This window comes from Macaca nemestrina, chromosome 2 (assembly GCF_043159975.1).
Source record: "Macaca nemestrina isolate mMacNem1 chromosome 2, mMacNem.hap1, whole genome shotgun sequence".
Taxonomy (NCBI): domain Eukaryota; kingdom Metazoa; phylum Chordata; class Mammalia; order Primates; family Cercopithecidae; genus Macaca; species Macaca nemestrina.
This window is the reverse complement of record NC_092126.1, coordinates 33920413-33941805: the sequence shown is the minus strand read 5'-3', so window position 1 is coordinate 33941805 and position 21393 is coordinate 33920413. Positions and strand designations below refer to the sequence as shown.

The 21393-nt window shown below is 40.5% G+C and overlaps 1 protein-coding gene across 27 annotated transcripts in view; it reads right to left on the bottom strand.

Annotated features, from left to right (window-relative positions):
- Positions 1 to 21393, bottom strand: part of LOC105490389 (NIMA related kinase 11) — a 310323-nt gene that overhangs the window by 108187 nt on the left and 180743 nt on the right. For 24 of the 27 annotated variants that reach the window (XR_011619681.1, XM_011755916.3, XM_011755920.3 and 21 more), the window contains one exon: positions 5671 to 5831. Coding sequence is in view for 24 of the 27 variants with exons in the window: in XM_011755916.3 (XP_011754218.2) it covers positions 5671 to 5831 (161 nt within the window). In the remaining 3 variants the exon portion in view is untranslated. Of the gene's footprint in view, positions 1 to 5670; positions 5832 to 7723; positions 7844 to 15313; positions 15462 to 21393 lie in introns of those variants that run through there. The other 3 variants (XR_011619682.1, XM_011755929.3, XM_071090906.1) reach the window with 3 other exon arrangements.

Here is a 21393-nt window from a genome sequence, read left to right as displayed (position 1 = left end):
GTGGCGGGCGCCTGTAGTTCCAGCTACTTGGGAGGCTGAGGCAGGAGAATGGCGTGAACCCAGGAGGTGGAGTTTGCAGTGAGCTGAGATCGCGCCACTGCACTCCAGCCTGGGCGACAGAGCGATATTCCATCTCAGGAAAAAAAAAAAAAGAAAAAAGAAAAAAGAAAAGGACATAGTAGGAGGAGGTAAATCTGTATCCCGTAACAGATGAGAGATGTTGGGTCTTTTTTGTTTTACTTTTCATAACTCAGCACTCTTCCTGGAACTGGTTTAAATTTTGCCTTGTACATAGCACAGTCATTGTGTTTAGTAAAAAGGTCTTGCCAGAGTACCAGATAATGCAATGGCCCTGCAGCTATTCCCTGGCACCTAATGCATTTACTCTCTCATCAGTGGAGGAGAAGGGATTGTAACTGTTGTGCAGAGGAAAGACTGTATAAAGCAGAGGCTAAAAATAAAGTCATATAGTCCAGTTCTGCTACTTACTAGCTGTGTGGGCTTGCAGATGTAACTTCATTTCCTTATGCCTCAGTTTCCTCTTGTGGGAAGTTAGGATGTCACAGTCTTATCTTTCAAGGGACCTAGGTTTTAAAGTCAGCACTTGAAATAGCCTCCACTGCTGTTTCTTTTTTGAGCAAATGAAACAGCTGATTTGCACTTAGGGACTAGATTGTGCGAAAAATTGTATCTTAAATACTGGAAGTCTACAACAACAATCCAAAGCAACAGGAGGCTTTTACAGTCTGAGAGACGTGGGAACTGAGATGCAGGAGAGGGACAGGGCTCACATCTCTCAGCTCATTTTCACTCTGGAGCATTCAGCAGAGTCACATGAAATCCCTAACTAACGATCCCTTCCTCTCTCCCACCTTCACCTTCTCCTTTACCTCTGCCTTCTCCCTTATTTGAATTCCAGCCTATTAAATTCTAGTTTGATGCAGTTCATCTAGAATATATACATCAGAGTTGTTGCAAGAATTAAATGAAATAATACACCTGTGACAGCCATGAAATATGCCACTTAAAGTCCCTTCAAGAGAGACCCTGCTGCAAGGAGCCTAGTGATCTACAGCCCTCGGCTACAACACCTTCAGAATCCAATGCAGGGTCCACGCTGAGGTCCTGCTCTTCCCAGGCAGCTCCCAGGCCATGTAAGCACTATGGGGAAGTTAGGGCCAGGCCATTCTTTCCCAGTGCTGGACTCCAGCAACAGACCTTGCGCTCCCTCTTGGCCGGGCCAAGTCTTTTTCAGAATTGCAGTGCAGCCCGAGGCTCTTATCCAATTGCTCCCTCTCTCTCTCCCTCCCTCCCTCCTTCCTTACCTTCCTTCCTGCCTGCCAGCCTGCCTGCCAAGGCTTTATCGGAATTGCGCTGCAGCCTGAGGTTCTCATCCAGCCAACCTACCTTCCTTCCTTCCTTCCTTCCCCTCAAATATATCAGTATGGTTTAAGACTCCTCCCACCTAGTTGATAGGAATTTCCTTTTTATTTCTAATTCTGTCTCATCACCTGCTTCCTGGAGAACCTGAACTGACACAGCATGCAAAGTACTGAGCATAGAATGAAGGTTCTGGAAATACTAGCTGTTACTGTTATCATTACTATGATCTGATTAATGACTGGACTAACAGCAGAAACTCTTGGAGGCATCTACCATCATGACAATCAGATCCAAGGGTCCTCAGCAGAATCTCAGCCCTTGCCTATCGCATATCCAGTTCTCTGCCCCTGGGACAATGTTCCAAGCAGAAAATCAATTCTTTTTCCTAGTGCTTCACTGTGCAGTGAGAATTTCAAAACCTCTGAATGATTTGGGGAAAAAGCATATAGAACTTCAGAATCAACTGGAATAGTGGACGTCCACCACCTTTCATCTTAGGAAGAACAAACACCATAGTCCTGAAGAACCGTCTTAAAACAAGTCTCAGTGAGAGCCACATTCATTAAACAAAGCCCTTCTGAGGAAGTTTTGTGTCAAGTTGTTATTGTCCACCTAGTATGTGTATTACTGGATGCATCTGAGCCATTTATTAGTCTTGGAGAGAAAAATGATAGTCAAGGCAACAAGGGAAAGACAGAAGAGTCTGTGAAAACACTTGTCAGCCTGCAGCCCTAAGCCATGTCCACTAGAGCGCATAAAACACTTTTTAGTGACAGGTCGCACAAATGTTGCGGGGAACCCTGTTATGATGACAGCTATAAACTCAATTCTCCTGAGATGCAAGATGCTGGTTCCAATTCAGTGACCACAGACTTGGCAGAGGCGCCATCAACAATATGATAATGGCTTGTGAAAGAGGTTTTATTGATGCTGTGCTTATCACAGCAGAGAAACAGCTGGCAATCAGCAGCAATTAGGTGCTTAATAAAACTGCTTTGGAGACACTGCTGCTGAAAAGATTGCCATGGGCGGCACAAAGAACTCAGCAATCAATCTCAATGAAGTCCATGGCTGTGTTTACTTTTGAAAGCACTTCTTTCATCAAAATAACTATGTGACTTTGGCTCCATCTAAAGGAAGGGGAATCAACTTTGATCTGCTGACACACATAGAAGGCATTGGTGTGATAACCACCTAAGCAGACCCTGGCACACTCAGAGGTCCAGGGCAAGACCAGGGAAAGGGGAGAAGAGGCCAATCTGAGAGATGGCAGTAGGTCTCTCTCAATTCACAAAGTTGACCATGACTGAGTTCTGTAGTGTAATTTGTATGTTGCTAATGAAAACAACCTGAAAGGGAAGAGTCCATACTCATCACCTTTGGGGAAGGAGAAACTATATTGAATTACTGGAAGAAAACAAATGGGGTTGTAATTACCTGCCTCTAATACAAATTACTCTATCGTGTAAATGTTTTTGCTACTCTATACAAATTATTTTTTGCTACTCTATACACATTATTGTGTATTGTTTTTGCTACTGTAGAATATATATTGACCTAGAATGGACTTGGCAACACTTCTGTTTCCCTTATGCCAAGTCCATTCTAGGTCAATAAATATTCTATAGTAGCAAAAACATTGACTTGAGAATGTGACTGATGTGGGCCTGAGGCATGGGTCTGATCCTTGCCAAGCTACGTGACCACAGGAAGGCTACATCTCTCTCAGAAACTCAGTTTCCTCAATTAGAAAATAGGAATAAGATAACTACCCAACAGCGTTTGTCAGACAAAATACCATCATGTATATGAGAGGCTGTATTTAGTCTCTTCTCACACTGCTAATAATGACATACCTGAGGCTGGGTAATTTGTAAAGAAAAAGAGGTTTAATGGACTCACAGTTTCACATGGTTGAAAAGGCCTCACAATCATGGTGGAAGGTGAAAGCCATGTCTTAAATGGCAGCAGACAAGAGAGAATGAGAGTGAAGCGAAAGAGGAAACCCCTTATAAAATCATCAGATCTCATGAGACTTATTCACCACCATGAGAACAGTGTAGGGGAAACTACCCCATGATTCAATTATCTCCCACTATGTCCCTCCCACAACACATGGGAATTATGGGAGCTACAATTCAAGGTGAGATTTGGGTGGGGACACAGCCAAACCATATCAGAGGCCTTAGCATCTTGTCCCAATAGATTACTTAAAATCAATCACAATCTGTCATGTAACTTGTGATAGATATACAACCCAGAGAACAAAAACTGCTGCCCTTATATTTATCATCTGCCTTAAGACTAATAAGCAAGAATTTTTAAAAAATACTTAAAAGCAAGTTAGAAAATCTCATTTTAACATTAAGGAGTTTTGGCAGTATCATAAAGAGGTACTAGATACCGTGACTGGGTAACTTCATAATAATAATAGCTAATATTTCATTAAGTATTTTATTAAGTTCTGAGCATTATTCTAAGTACTTTATATTGATTACTTCATTTAATCCTCAGAACCACTCTATGAGGTAGAAAACATTATTTTTTCACTTTACAGATTAGAAAACTGAGGCACAGAGAAGTCTAGTAATTTGAACAAGGTCATGCAAATCACAAGTTATAAAGGATAGATTCAGATGCAAGCAATCTGATTTCCAACCTTATATTCTAACTGCCAAAGATGGATATTCTGAGACTGGCAAAATTGTATTTCCTGACCTAGGAGCTGTTTGCCATATAGTATTTTATTCATGTGGTTCTGAATCTGTTATATTTTCTTAAAAAAATTTCTAAGTGATAATATTAGTAGCTAAAATTTTACCACTTGATGCTTTGACCAAAAATTGGGCACTGGATGTATTTTGCCTATCGTGTGTTTTGCAACCATAGGCGCAGAATGAAGGCTCTATAATGTTGCAATAATATCCGTTACAGTTGTTTATGACAGTGGCTCAGAAGGTAGTAGAAATTATATTTTTGATTTGTGGTAGGAGGTGCTGTTGTTTTCCAGATTCCATTGGAAAAAAATGGGGAAATCGTATAAGCAAAGTTTTTATTTTGGCATTCTGAATCCCCCCTTTAGCTGTATTTTTCTCAAAATCTGTTTGTTTCTCTCTTCATTATTTGTCTCCTAAACTACCTCTCTCTAATCCTTACTCTTTATCTCTTTCTCCTCTTTATCTCATCCCTTTCTCTGCTTGGCCCCATACCTGTACCCTACTAGTTCCCTTCTCCTTGCCTCCCTCTCCTAATATCAAATTGGAGAGCACTTCTTACTGCTTTAATTTATTGAATATTATGATGCATAATCTTTATTAAAAATGGTTGAATGGATTTAAGAGGCTGAATGGATTGAATATTAGGATATATTGCATAATCTTTATTAAAAATGGTTGAATGGATTTTTGGAGTGAACCATCTTCACCCCAGAAATCATCTCCTCTAGCTGAGTTTTCGCTCAGTTAGGTGTCCTTTGGTAGACTTTTATTTTAGTAACTGCATGGTTCTCAGTTAACAAAAGCTTTTGTAACTCATGGAAGTTTAGGATTGGAAGGTAAGATGAAAATGAGGTATGGATGTATACATTGCCCAAAGCTTACCCCTTTATCTTCATATGCCTCTTGCTTTTTTTCTCTTGCAGACACCCAACACAGAAAGCACATGTCAGGGGTGTTTCTTGGCCTATAGCTCATATAAAGCTTAATCTTGCTATAGTCAAAGAGATCTACTACAAGGGCATAGGGCATATACTCAGAGAGACCTCACCACTTAAGCAAGAATGTGTCCTCAGAGGCTAAAAGTAGCTAGGAAGATTATCCCCTAAGCCCAGGACCTTTAGGTCTGATCCCCAAAACTAAGTCAGTCTTTACAAATTTGTATTTGCATTTAATTTGTGAACATGACCCCAAAATATGATTACCAGACAGAAAAGTATATAAAAAATCCCATTCTCTCTGCTAAAGAGACACTTGCATTTTTTAATTCAATAGCTGTAGATGAATCCCTCCTCAGTGTGCAATGTGGTATGTGCCATCCCCCAACCCCCCAAATAAGTACAGTGTACTCCAGCTCTTCCCTTATCAATATGGTTCAAATCAGATTCTCCAAATTCTATAGGGCCCTGCCTGCCTCTGGACCTTGAGAAGCCAGACCTATCACAAGTAGCTATTATAATAACCCTGGCCGCCGTGTCCCCAACTTCATCTTAGAAGACTTCCTTTCCTCTCTGGGAGAGTCCAGTCAGTACCTTGAACAGTTCCATGGCTTCCGATGGGGAGTATCACATACCTGTTGGTTTGTTCTGTAAGTAGGCTGGGATCCCTCATTCTTGATTTCTTTCTCTGGTCCTGCTAACACTATTTCTTCTTCCTCCTCATCACTCTCTTCACAATAGGAATCAAATGCATCAGCATAGTATTCTTCAGCCACAAGTGGGTCTTCTGGGATCTCTGAAATAACGAACAAACAACAGTCAGATACTACCAGTTATTAAAATTATAATGAGGTAAGAATACCCTATCTTTTCACAGGGATGTATATTTTGCTTGCACTAACAAAGCTTCCATGGAGTGTAGAGCTGAATCTCAGCTTCCTGAAAGTATTTGGTTGAATGTAATAAACACTCAGCAAAATAAAACCAGTGGAAGAAAGGAGGAACATTTCCATTAGCAATTACCTTTTGAAGGTAAGAAAAAAATCATGAAACAAAAATAAATAATACGCTTTAACATCTTGACATTTGGAGGCATGAATCCTTATTAAAAATGAGGAAATTTAGGAGCAAAGGTAGGACAAGATGTCCTGGCTGAAGGGTCCTGTTACACAACACACATAAAGTTTTTAGCGTACGTAGTTGGAGCAAAACTACCGCAGCATTTTTCCTAGATATTTCTTTCTTTTTTTTTTTTTTAATGTTACTGCTAAGACCAAACAAGATGACTAGGATATACAGCAGCAGCATTCTGGCAAGCTGGGAAAAACATAATTCTTTTCTAACAAGTAATGATGGCTTTTGAGATGGAGTTCACTCTGGTGGGTCCTATTTACTCAACCTTACATTCAGCACTTATTTTAAAAAAGAATACCCACTTAAGCTGATGACAATAAACATCTACCCAAGTTACTTGATGCAACATTGTTAGTAACTAGAATAAAGTCGTTGTTTCTAACAATCTTCAGTGAAGAAAGGCCATGACTGGATCACAATAAAGCATAACAATATAAACTCTTATTTACTAATGGGGGCCTAGAAATAAAGAACTACCCAAAGAACTACCCTTGGGTCAGGGGAGGAGAAAATTATAATACTCAACTGCAGCAAAACAGTAGGTACTTTAGACTTTGCACCATACTCAGACTTAAAAATAAAATTTGCATTCTAAATTATAACACATTATTTTTCAATCTATTGTTGCTATTTCCTGTCTAGTGGGAAAAATATGAAATTTGGGGTCAGAAAATCAAGGCTGGAATCTAGCTCTTCCACCTTTTAGATGAAAATTTGTGCAAGAGACTTAAACTCACAGAGCTCCAATTTCTGTGATAAAATTAACATAAGTGTAATCTAGTAGAGTGGCTACTGAGATTTAGTAATAGAATTCTCATGAAAGCATCGGTATGCAGGGAAGTTTCATACAAATGTTCACTCAATTTCCATGTCTGTGAAAACGGGCTTTTCATTAAATGAGTTCAGAATCCTTCCAAAGCAAAATACTTAATGGATTTAGAATTCCCTGGAAATAGATGTTAAAATGTGTTTGTTATCTATGGTTTTGCACTGAAACATAAAAGGTTGCTGTACAGTAAAATAAAAATTAGCCAGCTCAAAAGACAAAAATTACATATATTCAAAACTGCCTTTGCCAGTTCCTTAGAAAGCAGTGTACTAGGGATCTCATACCTTCTCTCAGCAATTTCAACACAGCGTATTTTTTTTTTTTTCAGATCAGTTCAGATCACTGATTTTCAGCTGAGCATCAGATGAGATAGAATACTGTTATGGAGAAGCTATAGTTTTAATTTTTTATTTATATTGAAATAATATATATGATTTTATTAAATATGGCTTCTAGGCATTATATCAAGAAGACACCTGCACGTGTCTGTATGTACACACATATATATAACATACCCGTACACTTTTGTAGATGCATATAGAACTTCAATACCTTTTGCACACAAGTGGTTTTTGGTTACATAGGTGACTTTTGCAGTGGTAAGGTCTGAGATTTTAGTGCACCCTCACCCGAGTAGTATACACTGTACTCAATATGCAGTTTTTTATCCCTTACCTCCCTCCCACCCTCCTCCCCTCTGAGTCTCCAAAGTCCATTATACCATTCTGCATGCCTCTGTGTACCCACAGCTTAGCTCCCACTTATAAGTGAGAACATATGGTATTCGGTTTTCCATTCCTGAGTTACTTCACTTAGAATAATGGCCTCCAGCTCCATCCAAGTTGCTGCAAAAGACAGTATTTCATTCTTTTTTTAATGGCTGAGTAGTACTCCATGGTGTACATATGCCACATTTTCTTCATCCACTTGTCAGTGACGGGAAGTTATGTTGGTTCCATATCCTTGCAATTGTGAATTGTGTTGTGATAAACATAAACGCGCAGGTATCTTTTTGCTATAATGACTAGAAGCCATGTTTAATAACAATCTTCATTTTACTTACACTGAGAATGACAAGACGATCACAGCATGAGAAGTGTATGAAAACTAAAATCCCCTGAGAGATCTCCTGTTCTGCCATCAAGTAGGGGCATGTGCTTGCTGAGTGGAATGAAAGACAGAACCATATGATGTCTTCCTTCTCTTGCCCACCTTCAACTCTCTCTGAATCTCTGTGTCTTTCTCTGAGCCGTCCATTCTCTCTCTTTCCCCACTCTCTTCTACTTCCTCTCCCTCCCCTTGAGTCTCTTTGTCCCTTTGACAGTTATTCATTCTCTCACTCATTCATATTTTTCCCTTTTGCTCTCCCATTTTTCCTTTATCTTCATTCCTCCTTGTCCACTCCCTTGGCTTTCAAACTATGACACGGTAAGAATATCATTTACATTGGTTGCCCAGTGAACAGAAATGTGCTTATATATGTATGTATGTAAATATCTTTATAGTTGAAACAAAAGTTTCATATATCAAGACCTACTTACCCAAACTATATATGATACACTCTGGTGTTTTTCATTCTGTTCAATCATTTTTTTATGCTGGTTGCAACTCACTAAACTGACCTCTCAACCTGCAGCTTGAAAAACACCCCAACCTAGCTAGAGAGACCAACATTCAGAAATACTCCTTTAGAATGCTGGCTTTGGCATAAAAACAAAATCTGCATTTAAATCAAGCCTCTAGCAATAGCTCTGTAACACTGTGTTGTTTAAGCTTTCTGCACTTCAGTTTTCTCATCTATAAAATAAAGATGATAATATTGGTCTCATGGAATTGTTGGAAACATTCAATAGTACAATGGATACAAAGTATGTATCAAACAAATGTTAGTTACTATTGGAAATAATAAGGCAAACACTCAGTAGTTTTGCCTGTAATATTCAACACCAGGAAGAAGTAACAGTCATGCATCACTTAACAATGAGGCTGTGTTCTGAGGAATATGTCATTCGGTGATTTCATCATTGCATGAACATCAAAGAGTGTACTTATTACAAACCTAGACAGTATAACCTACTACACATCCATGTTTATGTGGTATGGCCTATTGCTCTTAGGCTACAGCCCTGGACAGCATGTTACTACACTGAACACTGTAGACAATTGTAACACAGTGGTAAGTATTTGTGTATCTTAACATTAAAAATGTACAGTAAAAATGTAAAAGACTTTTTAAATGGCACATCTGTACAGGGCAGTTACCATGAATGGGCATGCAGGACTGGAAGTTGCCTTGGGTGAGTCAGTGAGTGAGTGCTGAGTGCATGTGAAGGCCTAGAACATTACTGTACACTACTACAGACGTTATAAACACTGGACACTTAGGCTACACTACATTTATAAAAAACATTTTCCTTTCTTCAACAGTAAATTAAACAGCTTACTCTAAGTTTTTTAAACTTCTTGACTCTATCGTAATAACACTTAGCTTAAAACACAAACACATTGAACAGCTGTACGAAAATATTTTCTTTTTTTTTACTTCTCTCCTAACTAGGATATAGTCAATAAGCATTTTTTCTTTCTTTTTCTTTTTCAACTGTTTTGTTAAAAATGAAGACACAAACACACACATTAGCCTACTGCTACACAGCGTCAGGATCACTGATACCACTGTCTTCCACCTCCACATCTTGTCCCTCTAGAAGGTCTCTAGGGGCAGTAAGACACATGGAGCCTCCATCTACTGTGATAACAGTGCCGCCTTCTGAAATACCTCCTAAAGGACCTGCCCAAGGCTGTTTTACAGTTAATTTTTTTTAATAAGTAGAAGGAGTACACTTTAAAATTATGATAAAAAGTATAGCAGGCCAGGCATGGTGGCTCACTCCTATAATCCCAGCACTTTGGCTGGCCAAGGTGGGCAGATCACCAGAGGTCAGGAGTTCAAGAACAGCCTGGGCAACATGGAGAAACCCAATCTTTACCAAAAGTACAAAAAATTAGCTGGGTGTGGTGGTGCACACTTGTGGTCCTGGCTAACTGGGAGGCTGAAGTGGGAGGATTACTTGAGCCTGGAAGGTGGAGGTTGCAGTGAGCCGAGATCTTGCCACTGCACTCCAGACTGGGTGACAGAGTGAGAACACACCTCGAAAAAAAAAAAAAGTATAGTAAATACATAAAGTAGTAACAGTCATTTGTTATCACTATACTGTACATAATTATATGCATTACACTTTTATATGACTGACAGTGTAGTAGGTTTATTTACCCTGCATCTCCACAAATATGTGAGTGGCTACGTTGTTGTGCAATGTTATGATGGCTATGATAGCACTAGGTCTTGGGAATTTTTCAGCTTCATTAATGGGACCACCATTGTACATGCAGTCTGTCATTGACCAAAAGATTGTTATGCAGTGTATGACTGTATTAGACAATTGCAAATATATACCCAAGTTTAAAATGTTTATTTTAAATAGAAAAACTTCTCAAAATTCATACTGAACCCAACTGAAATGGGCAATATGGAATCTAGACTCTCTCTGGTTTCCTTTCTGCTGGGCTCCACAGGAATTCTTAGGCAATTCACTACACCGTTCACCTCCCACTGTCCTTCCTGTCCACTGGTTCCGTCTAGGTTTCCTTCAAGCAGCTCAGCAGAAACCTCTGCAAGGGGGTTTGACAAATATATTCTGTAAAGGGCTACATAGTAAAAAGTTTTAGGCTTTGCAGATTACATGGTCTCTGTCACACAACTACCCAACTCTGCCTTTGTAGTGTGAAAACAGACAATACATAAATGAATGTGGCTATGTCCCAATAAAACTTTATTTGCAAACATAGGCAGCAAACCAAGTCATATCTCTACAACACAGACAAATTTTTCTTTTGTTAAAATACTAAGTTCCTCTTCCCAAAACGTAGCTCACTATGTACAGACAGCCTTAGTCCCTTTCCCTCTCCTACCTAGGATTTCCTCCTAGAAGGGGAAGAGGGAAAGAAGTGGCCAGGGAAAAGTGCCACTCTGCCACCTAAGTTGTGAAACAAACTGGGATGAATCTGTCTCCAGTATTTCTTAAGTAAGCTCCACTAACTTGGTGCTGCCCACGAAAGGACTCATTTTCATTTTCAAAGGGAAAAGTCAAAAGAAATGTAAGTCTGTTCGAACTGTGTTTGTCAAGCCTCATGTTTTTCATACATAGACCCAATTTGAAACCTTATCAGGCTAAGGTTCCTTTCTCCTGTCACTAAGGGGAAAAGAGTCTGATAAATATCTTTAATTTCCTTGTACCCTGAAGTCAGCCTCATAATGGGTATACTGGAGTGGCATTCCAGACCTTCTGTATGCCGGGTAAGCAGTAACAGAACGTGTTTATGAAGGAATCCAATAATGGCTGCACGAGTTTGGACACAGATGTTTCAAATCCATGCTGCAAAAAGGAAGACATCACCCTGTTCCAGGAAAATGATGGCCTTTATCAGATCCTTCAATTAAGACCCAAATAAATGCCTTTCTCTAAGACTTGTGTGAGCATCAGGATCACCTGCGGGCTTGTTAAAATGGATCTCTGGGTCCCACCCCAAGTCTTGCTGATTCAATAGGTCTGGTGTGGTACCTGCGAATCTGCATTACTGCCAAGTTCCCAGGTGATGCTGATGCTGCTGGTCTGGAGGCTGCACTCTCAGAATCTCTGCTCTAGAATGTGACTAGTTCAAATAAGAGTATACACTATAATAAAATATAAGAGATTTTATACTATCTCTACATATTTCAACCTTTGTAAGTTAAAGACGAAATGTAAACAAAAGAAAAACTCTACCTTAGAAGAGCTCAAATTGCCGTGCTATTAGTTGTCTAAATTACTTACCATCTCCATGGAGGTATAAGTAATTGAACTATTCCCATTTTGTTGATAGAAAAGAACAAAGCTAAGGGTTGGCAGCCCAAAGTTATAATCTTTATATTTGTGTGCATTTTACAGTTTAAAAAGCACATTGATACACATTTGATACCACAAAAATTTGACACCATTTGATAGCACAAAGATACCACTTGATCTTTGCAACAACTCTTCAATGTAGACTAGAATGACATTTTTCTGCCTACTTTTCAGACAGGAAAAGTAAGGTTCAGACAAGCTAATGACCAACCGAAGGTCACACTGCTGCATCTGAATCCTCTTTCTTCCACTGAATAAGTCTATTTATGGTTAGTTAGGAATTTTCATCTTTGCTAGTAAAACCATGTCATAAAGGTCACAATGATCTTTCTTGTAGCTCTGAAAGATATTAGACAACAAGGGATAGACTTTTGACTTACGAGATAGAAAAAGTGAAGCTTAGTCATCCTGGTAAATTGTCTTAAGGGAGCTGGGAGAATCAGATTCAGCCTGAGCCTAGTTCTCACTACCATCTATCTCAGATGTGCCAAACTTGAGTGTGCCTCAGAATCAGCTGGAAGGCTTGTTAAAACAAATTCCTGCTCCCACAACCAGTGTTTCTATTCAGTAGGTCCGGAATGGGGCCTGAGAATCTGCATTTCTAACTATGCCACTCATCTGGAAATACACTTTGAGAACTATTGCTCTATCTTATAGAACCTTCGAGGAGAAAATGACATCTAGATGCAACTGTTAAATGACAAACTCCTTGTCACTTCATCTACTGCATTAGCTCTTTAAACTTCTAAAATGATCTAGATACACATTAACAATTTTTTTTAAAAGAGTGTTTTCATAAAACAGGAACTTTGCCCGAAGAGAAAACTGAGTTTCCTCTAAAGGAACTTAATGCCTTTTAGACATTTAGAAGATCTCAGCCTGCGGGCCCACAACCATCCCAAATGGTTTTAACCATTAGGATGCCTTGAGCAAATCCATGTGACAGGCTTGTCAGAATGGTACTTAAAGGGTGGTCCCCAGAATAGCAAAAAGAACATCACCTGGGCTCTTATTAGAAATGGAAATTTCCAAATTTGCCTATATCTCCAACCTACTGAATCAGAAACTGGGATGAAGGTCCAGCAATGTGTGTTTTGACAAGTTCTCCAGGTGATCCTGATGCACCCTTAAGTTTGAGAACCACTGATTCAGCACAATGACTGGCACTTTATGTCTGCTGAAATAAAAATCCCTTCTAATATTCCAGGTAGATGGTAAGCTCCAGGAGGGCAGAGGCCATGCCCATCCTGCTCACCATGGTATCCCCAACAGATGATTCAAAGCAGACACCCAAAACTTCTTGCTGAATAAATGAGTACATAAATCTCTAAGCAATAAGGACTTTCAAATTGCCACATAGTATCATATACAAATAATTTACTAATCTTTTGGGAGAGTAGGATGGAGAGGGGAAGCTGAGGAGAGGAAGGAGATACAGATGTTTTTCTTAAGACCCCCACCCCTTTTCTCTTTTTCACATACTTTGAACTTATATCTCAGATGTAGTCATACCTTTGAACTGCAAAAAATGTCTTCAGCCTACTAAAACTTCCAGCTACATCCCACAGGCCCACTCAGTCAAGTCCCGGAACTCAGTCAAGATGACCCAGAATGTGACAGCTCACGCTGTTAGGCTGGGGCTTTCTCCAGGTGCCCTAGAGTCTGCCCCAGACACCCTGCCTCTCTCTGCATATCTAATCATAGTTCCGCATTAATGTTTGCGGAGCTGGCTGTCATGGGGCAGACAGAGGGTGGGTGGTGGGAGCCCTCTGCAGAAGGCAGCTACCAAAAGATGTCCATCTCTATTTTTCCTTTCTTTTCTAGTTTTCTGAAGAGGGTAATGGCTTTATTACACCAAGCCAGAAAATACTGAACAAAGGCTATTATAAGGCTGTAAGAAGAACAAACTGATTTATTCTTATATCTCAATGTGACCTCTACGAAGACCATGATCATTCATTACAAATTGGGAGTGGCAGTGCTTAGAATGATTACAGTTATTATTTATATTGACATGGCAGCTATCAAAGCATTTCTTATTTTCCCAAAAATGACATTTGTGGGTGTGAAAAACTGCTCAAATTCATTTTTTAATAAAAACATTAAAAATAAAACAATTATTTTCTCATATGTATAGGAAACCTATGATTAATATGCTACTACAATGTCCCTAAAACCAAAAGGTTTTTTTTTTTTTTACGTTTTACATAAGGTAAAAGTCAATACTTTGAGAAGACACACAGACATAGGCATTGTGCTGAGCTGCCTCGATTTCCCCCAGAAGCTCCATTTTGTATAAGATAAGCACAATTTAGATGAAACAATACAAAAAGAAATTGAAGTCAAAGTTAACTAGTGACATCTGCTGCTTCTGAGAAAAACTGCCTTCCATCAGAAGTGATGATACAAACTCGGGGCTAGGAGGACCAGCTGTAGGGTCAGATGGCAATCAAATTCTGCCTCCGTTGCTTATTGGCTGTGTGACCTCAGGTAGGCTACTTCACTTATCTGGGTCACAGTGCTCTTATTTGTAAGTGGGTGTAGTGGCTACTATCGATGTCCCACCCAAATTCCCTTACCAGACACACTCCAAAGTATAATTGGCACACCCTCGTCTGCTAGCTGCTGTGCGTGTTGGCTGCTGTATTAAGTCAGCTAGAGCTGCCATGAGACGATACCACAAATTGGATGATTTAAACAATAGAAATTTATTTCCCAGAGTTCTGGAGGTTGGAGATTAAGGGGCCAGCAGGGTTGGATTCCTCTGAGGCCCTTCTCCTTGGCTTCCCTCTTGCTGCTTCTTCACAAGGTCATCCTCTGTGCATTCATACCCTGGTGTCCCTGTGTCCTAATCTCCTCTTTTTTTTTTTTTTTTGTATACCTTAAGTTCTGGGATACATCTGCAGAACATGCAGGTTTGTTACATGGGTATACACGTGCCATGGTGGTTTGCTGCACCCATCAACCCATCATCTACATTAGGTATTTCTCCTAATGCTATCCCTCCCCTAGCCGCCACCCCCGACAGGTCCTGGTGTGTGATGTTCCCCTCCCTGTGTCTATGTGTTCTCATTGTTCAACTCCCACTTATGAGTGAGAACGTGTGGTTTTTGGTTTTCTGTTCTTGTGTTAGTTGGCTGAGAATGATGGTTTCTAGCTTCATCCATTTCCCTGCAAAGGACATGAACTCATCCTTCTTTATGGCTGCATAGTATTCCATGATGTATATGTGCCACATTTTCTTTATCCAGTCTATCATTTTTGGGCATTTGGCTTGTTTCCAAGTCTTTGCTATTGTGAACAGTGCTGCAATAAACATACATGTGCATGTGTCTTTACAGTAGAATGATTTATAATCCTTTGGGTACATACCCAGTAATGGGATTGCTGGGTCAAATGGTATTTCTGGTTCTAGATCCTTGAGGAATCACCACACTGTCTTCCACAATGGTTGGACTAATTTACACTTCCAACAACAGTGTAAAAGCATTCCTATTTCTCCACATCCTCTCCAGCAACTCTATCAAAAAGTGGGCGAAAGATATGAACAGACACTTCTCAAAAGAAGACATTTACATGACCAACAAACATGAAAAAAAGTTCATCATCACTGGTCACTAGAGAAATGCAAATCAAAACCACAATGAGATACCGTCTCACGCCAGTTAGAATGGCGATCATTAAAAAACCTAATCTTCTATTCTTATGAGGACACAGTCAGATTGGCTTAGAGCCTACCCTATCAGCCTCATTTTAATTTAATCACCTCTTTAAAAGCCATGTCTTCAAATACAGTCACATTCTGAAGTACTGGGGGATAGGGCTTCAACATATGGTTTTTAGGGGGGACTCAGTTAAGCCTATAACGTTGCAGACAGCACACAGATATTCTATTCTCCACAGAATTGTTCTTGGATCAAAGAAGCCCTCCTTACTGAAAAGATGATGCCATATCTCTGTCCCAGGGGCAGTCCTGGCCAATGACTGAGTGACTTAAGGTAGAATCATCTTTTTGGTGTTACTCATGCCCCAGAGCTCCCTGTGCCAGCAGATTGAGGCTAGTCTCCAGCTGAGACCACATCCTTGCTCAGCTCCCTCTATCTGGACACAGCCCCCAACCCCACACCAAACCCCATACACACGCCCACATCCTTAGAGCTCTCCACAATAAGATACATGCACCAGATACCCGTATCAGGCTGTGCTTCTAGGGAACCTAACTAAAGACTTGGACATTATAATAAAAATATCTTGACTCATGGTTACAAAACAAATATAAAAGACAAGTGACACTATACAGTAAGATAAACATCCCTTAAAGGAAAATAGTCAGGTGCCAGCAAAGTCACATTCTTTAATATTATAACTTTCATCCTCAGACCTTCCAGAAAATAATGGAGTCCACATCTGTGGCACTGCTAAAGTGAGTCCTTTGTCAGATATCAATTATATCTCAGATGACTAAATTTTTTCTCTCTGGAGGTCTAGTCTCCTGGCCCTCTTCAAAGTCTTCTTAAAATGCTTCATCTTACATAGTGTCCAGAACATGGTAGGTGCTCCATAAAATGGCAGTTATTAATTTAGTAGGTAGAAAGATTCATTTTTATCATTGTTGTTGTGAGAATTTTTTTTTAAGAAATTGTATTTAGAAAAATACATGACAAAAGTGCAGGGAAAGAAAATGACATGATCCCTTCTGCCAGGAACAAGAAGGGGGCTCTGGCCCTGTTCCAGAAAGGTGGAGAGAAAGAGAGTGGGAGGGGCCAGAGTGAGATGGTGGCCGATCATGTGCTCTGTAAGACTCCAAATTCACCCGAAACTTAGGATAGCTGTACCATCTAGGTTTGCGGGAGTACACTCTATGTCTGCCCAATGACAAAATTGCCTGAGGACACATTTCTTAGAACACATCCCCATTTTTAAGTGACGTGTGACTGTATACATAAAGGGCCAACAGCAGAGCTAGAGGAAAACACTTCCCAGGCAGAGGTCACCTGTCCTTCAGGACGACAGCAGAACTCTCCCAGCAAGATAAAAACCACTCCAAAAACCCCAGCTTTCCATTCTCCCAGGAGCTAATAAGGATACCCAGTCATTCCCTCACCCATGCCTTCCCCAGCACTATTAAAGAAAAGAAACTGACTCTTTTGATACTTTGCTGTTTGGGAAAAGGCATTTTGTCCACCTCAAAACTTCAATTCAACATATATTGTATTTTATTTTTTCCTTTTCAATTTTTAAAAGCAATCTCTGTCCCCACTGTGAACCATGAAACGGTTATGCAGTGAGTCATCGCTGGGCCTTGAACACTGTTTTCACGGTGTCCTAGTTCCTGGTGGCAGCGGTTAAGATTGCTCAGTGGAGCTCAGAAGTCATAGAGAAGGAAGCGCACACTCTGAGACCCGCAATTGTTCCTTTCCCTGGTGAGTCATCCCCTTTTATGATACCATGGGCCCCTGCTGGAGGTCCCAGAGAAGCCGTTACTCCACATGCCAAATGGTTGCTGCATCTCTATTTCATTACAAAGAGCTCCCTCTGTGCCCAAGGGAAGCAACGGTAATTTTCAATCACAATAACATTTAGTGGGACTGGAGGCGTGCAGCAGCATATTTGCTAAGAAATGTTTTGGACCAATGTTCAAGCCAGGAAAGAATATGGGCAGCCCCTAGTGAAATAAACACACTCATATTCTGAGGGAGAAATGAACACTCCAGGTATCTTTCAACACTCAGCTCTGCAATCATCTCCAGTCTTCCACTGGCATCATGTCTTACACAGGCTGCTGCAAGCCTTGCCTAATGCACTCACCGTGTGACTCTCCCCTTTCAATGATGCCCTCACTGCCAATAAAATTGAGTATAAAATCTTAAGTTTGGCAGGCAAGACGTTTTATCATTTGCAACCCACATTCCCAGATCTGCCTCTTCTTACCAATGAATACGGTAGCTCTCATTTAAAGGTATGTACCAAAAGACTCTGATTGGGCAGTCCTGGTCTGGGTCTAGGAAGCTTTATTTTTCTGATGCTTTCCAGACAGTTCTCATATGTATCTTCAGAATCCTGGCTTTCATCACCTGAACTCTGCATTTTCCCTGAATTCACTCTTTGCTTTCCCACTTCATCTGAAAGTACCACTTCTTTTAGAATTGACCTAACACAGTAGACACTAGCCACTTGTGGCTATTTGAATTAAAATTATTAAAATTAAACAAAATGCCAAATTCAGTTGCACTAGCTACTTTTCAAGTGCTCAACAGTCACCTGTGACAAAAATTATAGCATATTTCCAACACTGCAGAAAATCCTACTGGACAGCACTGTTCTAGGCTGTCATCTCTCTAAACACAGGGCCACAGCCTCTGCTCTCAGTTTGGCCAGATTTCTTTGAAGCTCTGGGATGTGAGTCACTTTACCTCTCTGATCCTCAATTCCTCTCCTGGCCAGCACACCATCTACCATCACTAATCCCCACCTCTGCAAAGAGAAGGTGGAATCTCCTGGCCCTTGAAAGCGCTCCAGCTCTCACGGTCATGGATGTAGCGGGGGAGAGGTAGTGCCCCCATCGCACCCCAGCCCTAAGCCTCTTCGTGTAACTGAGTGCCATATCAAAGGATGTACCAATCAAACCTTCTCATCTGTAAGATGCCCTTTTCTGCCTTCTTTTACACCATATCTACATGTACAGTTTGAATAAATGCCCAAACCCAGCCTTCTGGGCAACCCCTTGCCCAGAGAAAGGCAAGCTCACGGACCTCCCACATCCCCATGGTAGACAATATCTTTCACAGCACAGCAGGGATCAAGTCAACTTTGAGAATAATATCACTAACTGCAAGTGGAACTGAACCTCAAACACAAATGATATGTTTATATTCTTAGGATGGGGGTGCACATCAGTTGCTTGGTTTGCCATGATGCTTTCTTTCCTCACACAATAAGCTACAGGGTTAGTACCTTGACTTTTCTAAAATAAACTTTCAAAACCAGGGCTAAATTTAACTACATTGATTAGCTTAGCCTACAGCATCAGAACATGAGGTTGTGAAAAGAAATAATTTTCATAGACAAAATGCATATTCAAGACCCTTTCCAGAGGGCTAAATTAAGTACAGTACAGTACCGTTTTTTATATATAGGACAGCAGGTTCTGCTGTGTCTCTCTAAGTGGCATCTCTATATTTCACTGAGTGTACTAGAAGTTCTCCACTCCCTGCTACACACACACACACACACACACACACACGCACATGCACGTGACAGAAATAAGCTCCATGATCCTTTTGGAAATAGGTCTCCCTCAAGCTCCAGAGTCTGTACTTTTATCCTATATGTCAAGATGATTTTCCCTCAGGAAAAACTGTAATGTTTCCCTGAAACTTGTTTTTCCTGGTTTAGAGAGTAAAAGCCAAAATGACTAGGTAATGTTTGTCTTTTCTCCCCCAAATTCAGAGAAATGAATTCAGGCCAGGAAATTCATTCTGTCAAGGAGAAATGTAGAAAGACTTCACAGAGATTCTGAAAAATTTGGTACACAGTGGGATGTGCTGTGTTTGGTGGCAGAAGACACCTTGTTCTATGACTTTAGGCAACTGCTTTAAGTTCCCAGGCCTTAGGTGTCTTATGTGTAGAATGGGATGGTGATAACTCACCAACCTTCAAACCAGAGCCCGAACTGAATGATTTCAGGTTACTTTTCTGCATTAAGACTTACAAATTTACAACAAGGAGTAATAAACTAGACCAATATCTTAGTCAGCTTGGGCTTCCGTAACAGAATACCACAGACTAGGTGGCTTAAACAACAGAAATGTATTTCTCACAGTTTTGAAGGCTGGGAAGTCTAAGGTAAAGGTGCTGGCAGATTCAGCGTCTGGTTGAAGGCTCCCTTCCCGTTTTGCAGACTGCTGACCTCTTCTTGTATCCTCACATGGTGGAGCACGGAAACATAGAGACAGGAAGCCAGCTTTCTCATGTCTCTACTTACAAGGGAACTAATCCCATCCTGTGGGCTCTACCCTCATGACCAAATCACCTCCTAAAGGCCTCATCTCCAAATATCATCCCACTGGGGATTAGGGTTTCAATATGATGAATTTGGGGGGACACAAACATGCACTACATTATAACCAGTGTGCACATGAATCACCTGGGGAACTTGATGAACTCCGGGTTCAGACTGGCAGGACTGGAGTAGGGCCTGAGATTCTGCATTTCTGACATGCTTCAAGGTGATAGAGATGCTGCTAGTCCACAAACCACACTTAGAGTAGTAAAAGAATAGACCACTGATTTCTGTTCCTGGCCACCAAATATTTGTCAAAAAGTGAGTTTCTAACTAAGACCATCACAGCTGAAGGATTTAAATTACTACTATAGGTGGCCTCTCCTTCCTCTCTTTTACTTTTTTCTGGCTGTATTTTCTCATTAACAAAGTTTCTGTCATGTACTTTGGAATGCATAGCAACTTGTATGATTATTGGCAGAGAGAACACCTTGTAAGCCAAATGAGAGTTCCTCTTCAATAAAATCTTAACATCATAATTTCTCTTTTCCACCTCTGGTCTCCTGGAAAACATTTGTCTCCCATTGGCAGCACCCTTCTGTTAACTAGCCATCTGGAGGCAGTCAGGAAACTGCTAGAACATGCTTGCTGGCCTAAAGACATTATTAGTTCACCATTGTGAAGAGGCAAATGTAATACAGCAAGATGGGGTGTGTGTGTGTTGGGGGGTGTGTGTGTGTGTGGGTGTGTGTGTGTGTGTGGAGAGGGGTGGCATGGGGGATTTAAGGAATTGGTTCACATTCACACAATTATGGGGGTTGGCAAGTCCAAAATCTGCAAGGTAGGCTATGAGGGTAGGCAACAGGCTGGACACTAAGAAAAGAGTTAATGTTGCAATCTTAAGTCCAAAGGAAGCCTGGAGGCAGAATTCCTTCTTCTTTGGGGAAGATCAGTCTTCTTCTCTTAAAGCTTTCAACTGACTGGATGAGGCCTACTCACATTACGACATTATGAAAAGTGATCTGCTTTACTCAAAGTCTACTGACGTAAATGTTAATTGCATCTTAAAAACACCTTCACAGCAACATCTAGATTGGTGTTTTATGAAACTACCATGGCCTAGCCAAATAGATACATAAAATTACTATCACAGGATCCAACAGGAGAATTATTTCCCAACTTGAATTCCGACAGAGAATAAAGTTGCCAAAGAGAACTCAGATCTTCCACACAGGCTGTAAAAATCCCAAATAGTGGAATTCCAGGCCTCTTCCAGTACTGAAAAACATCTTGATATTTACAAGTTGACTTTTTGGCAAGGGTAATTAACAGTTTCTTAACAAAGACGATCGAATAGGAAAAGCTCCAGTCTACAGCTCCCAGCATGGGTGACACAGAAGATGGGTGATTTCTGCATTTCCAGCTGAGCTTTGAAAAGAGCAGTGGTTCT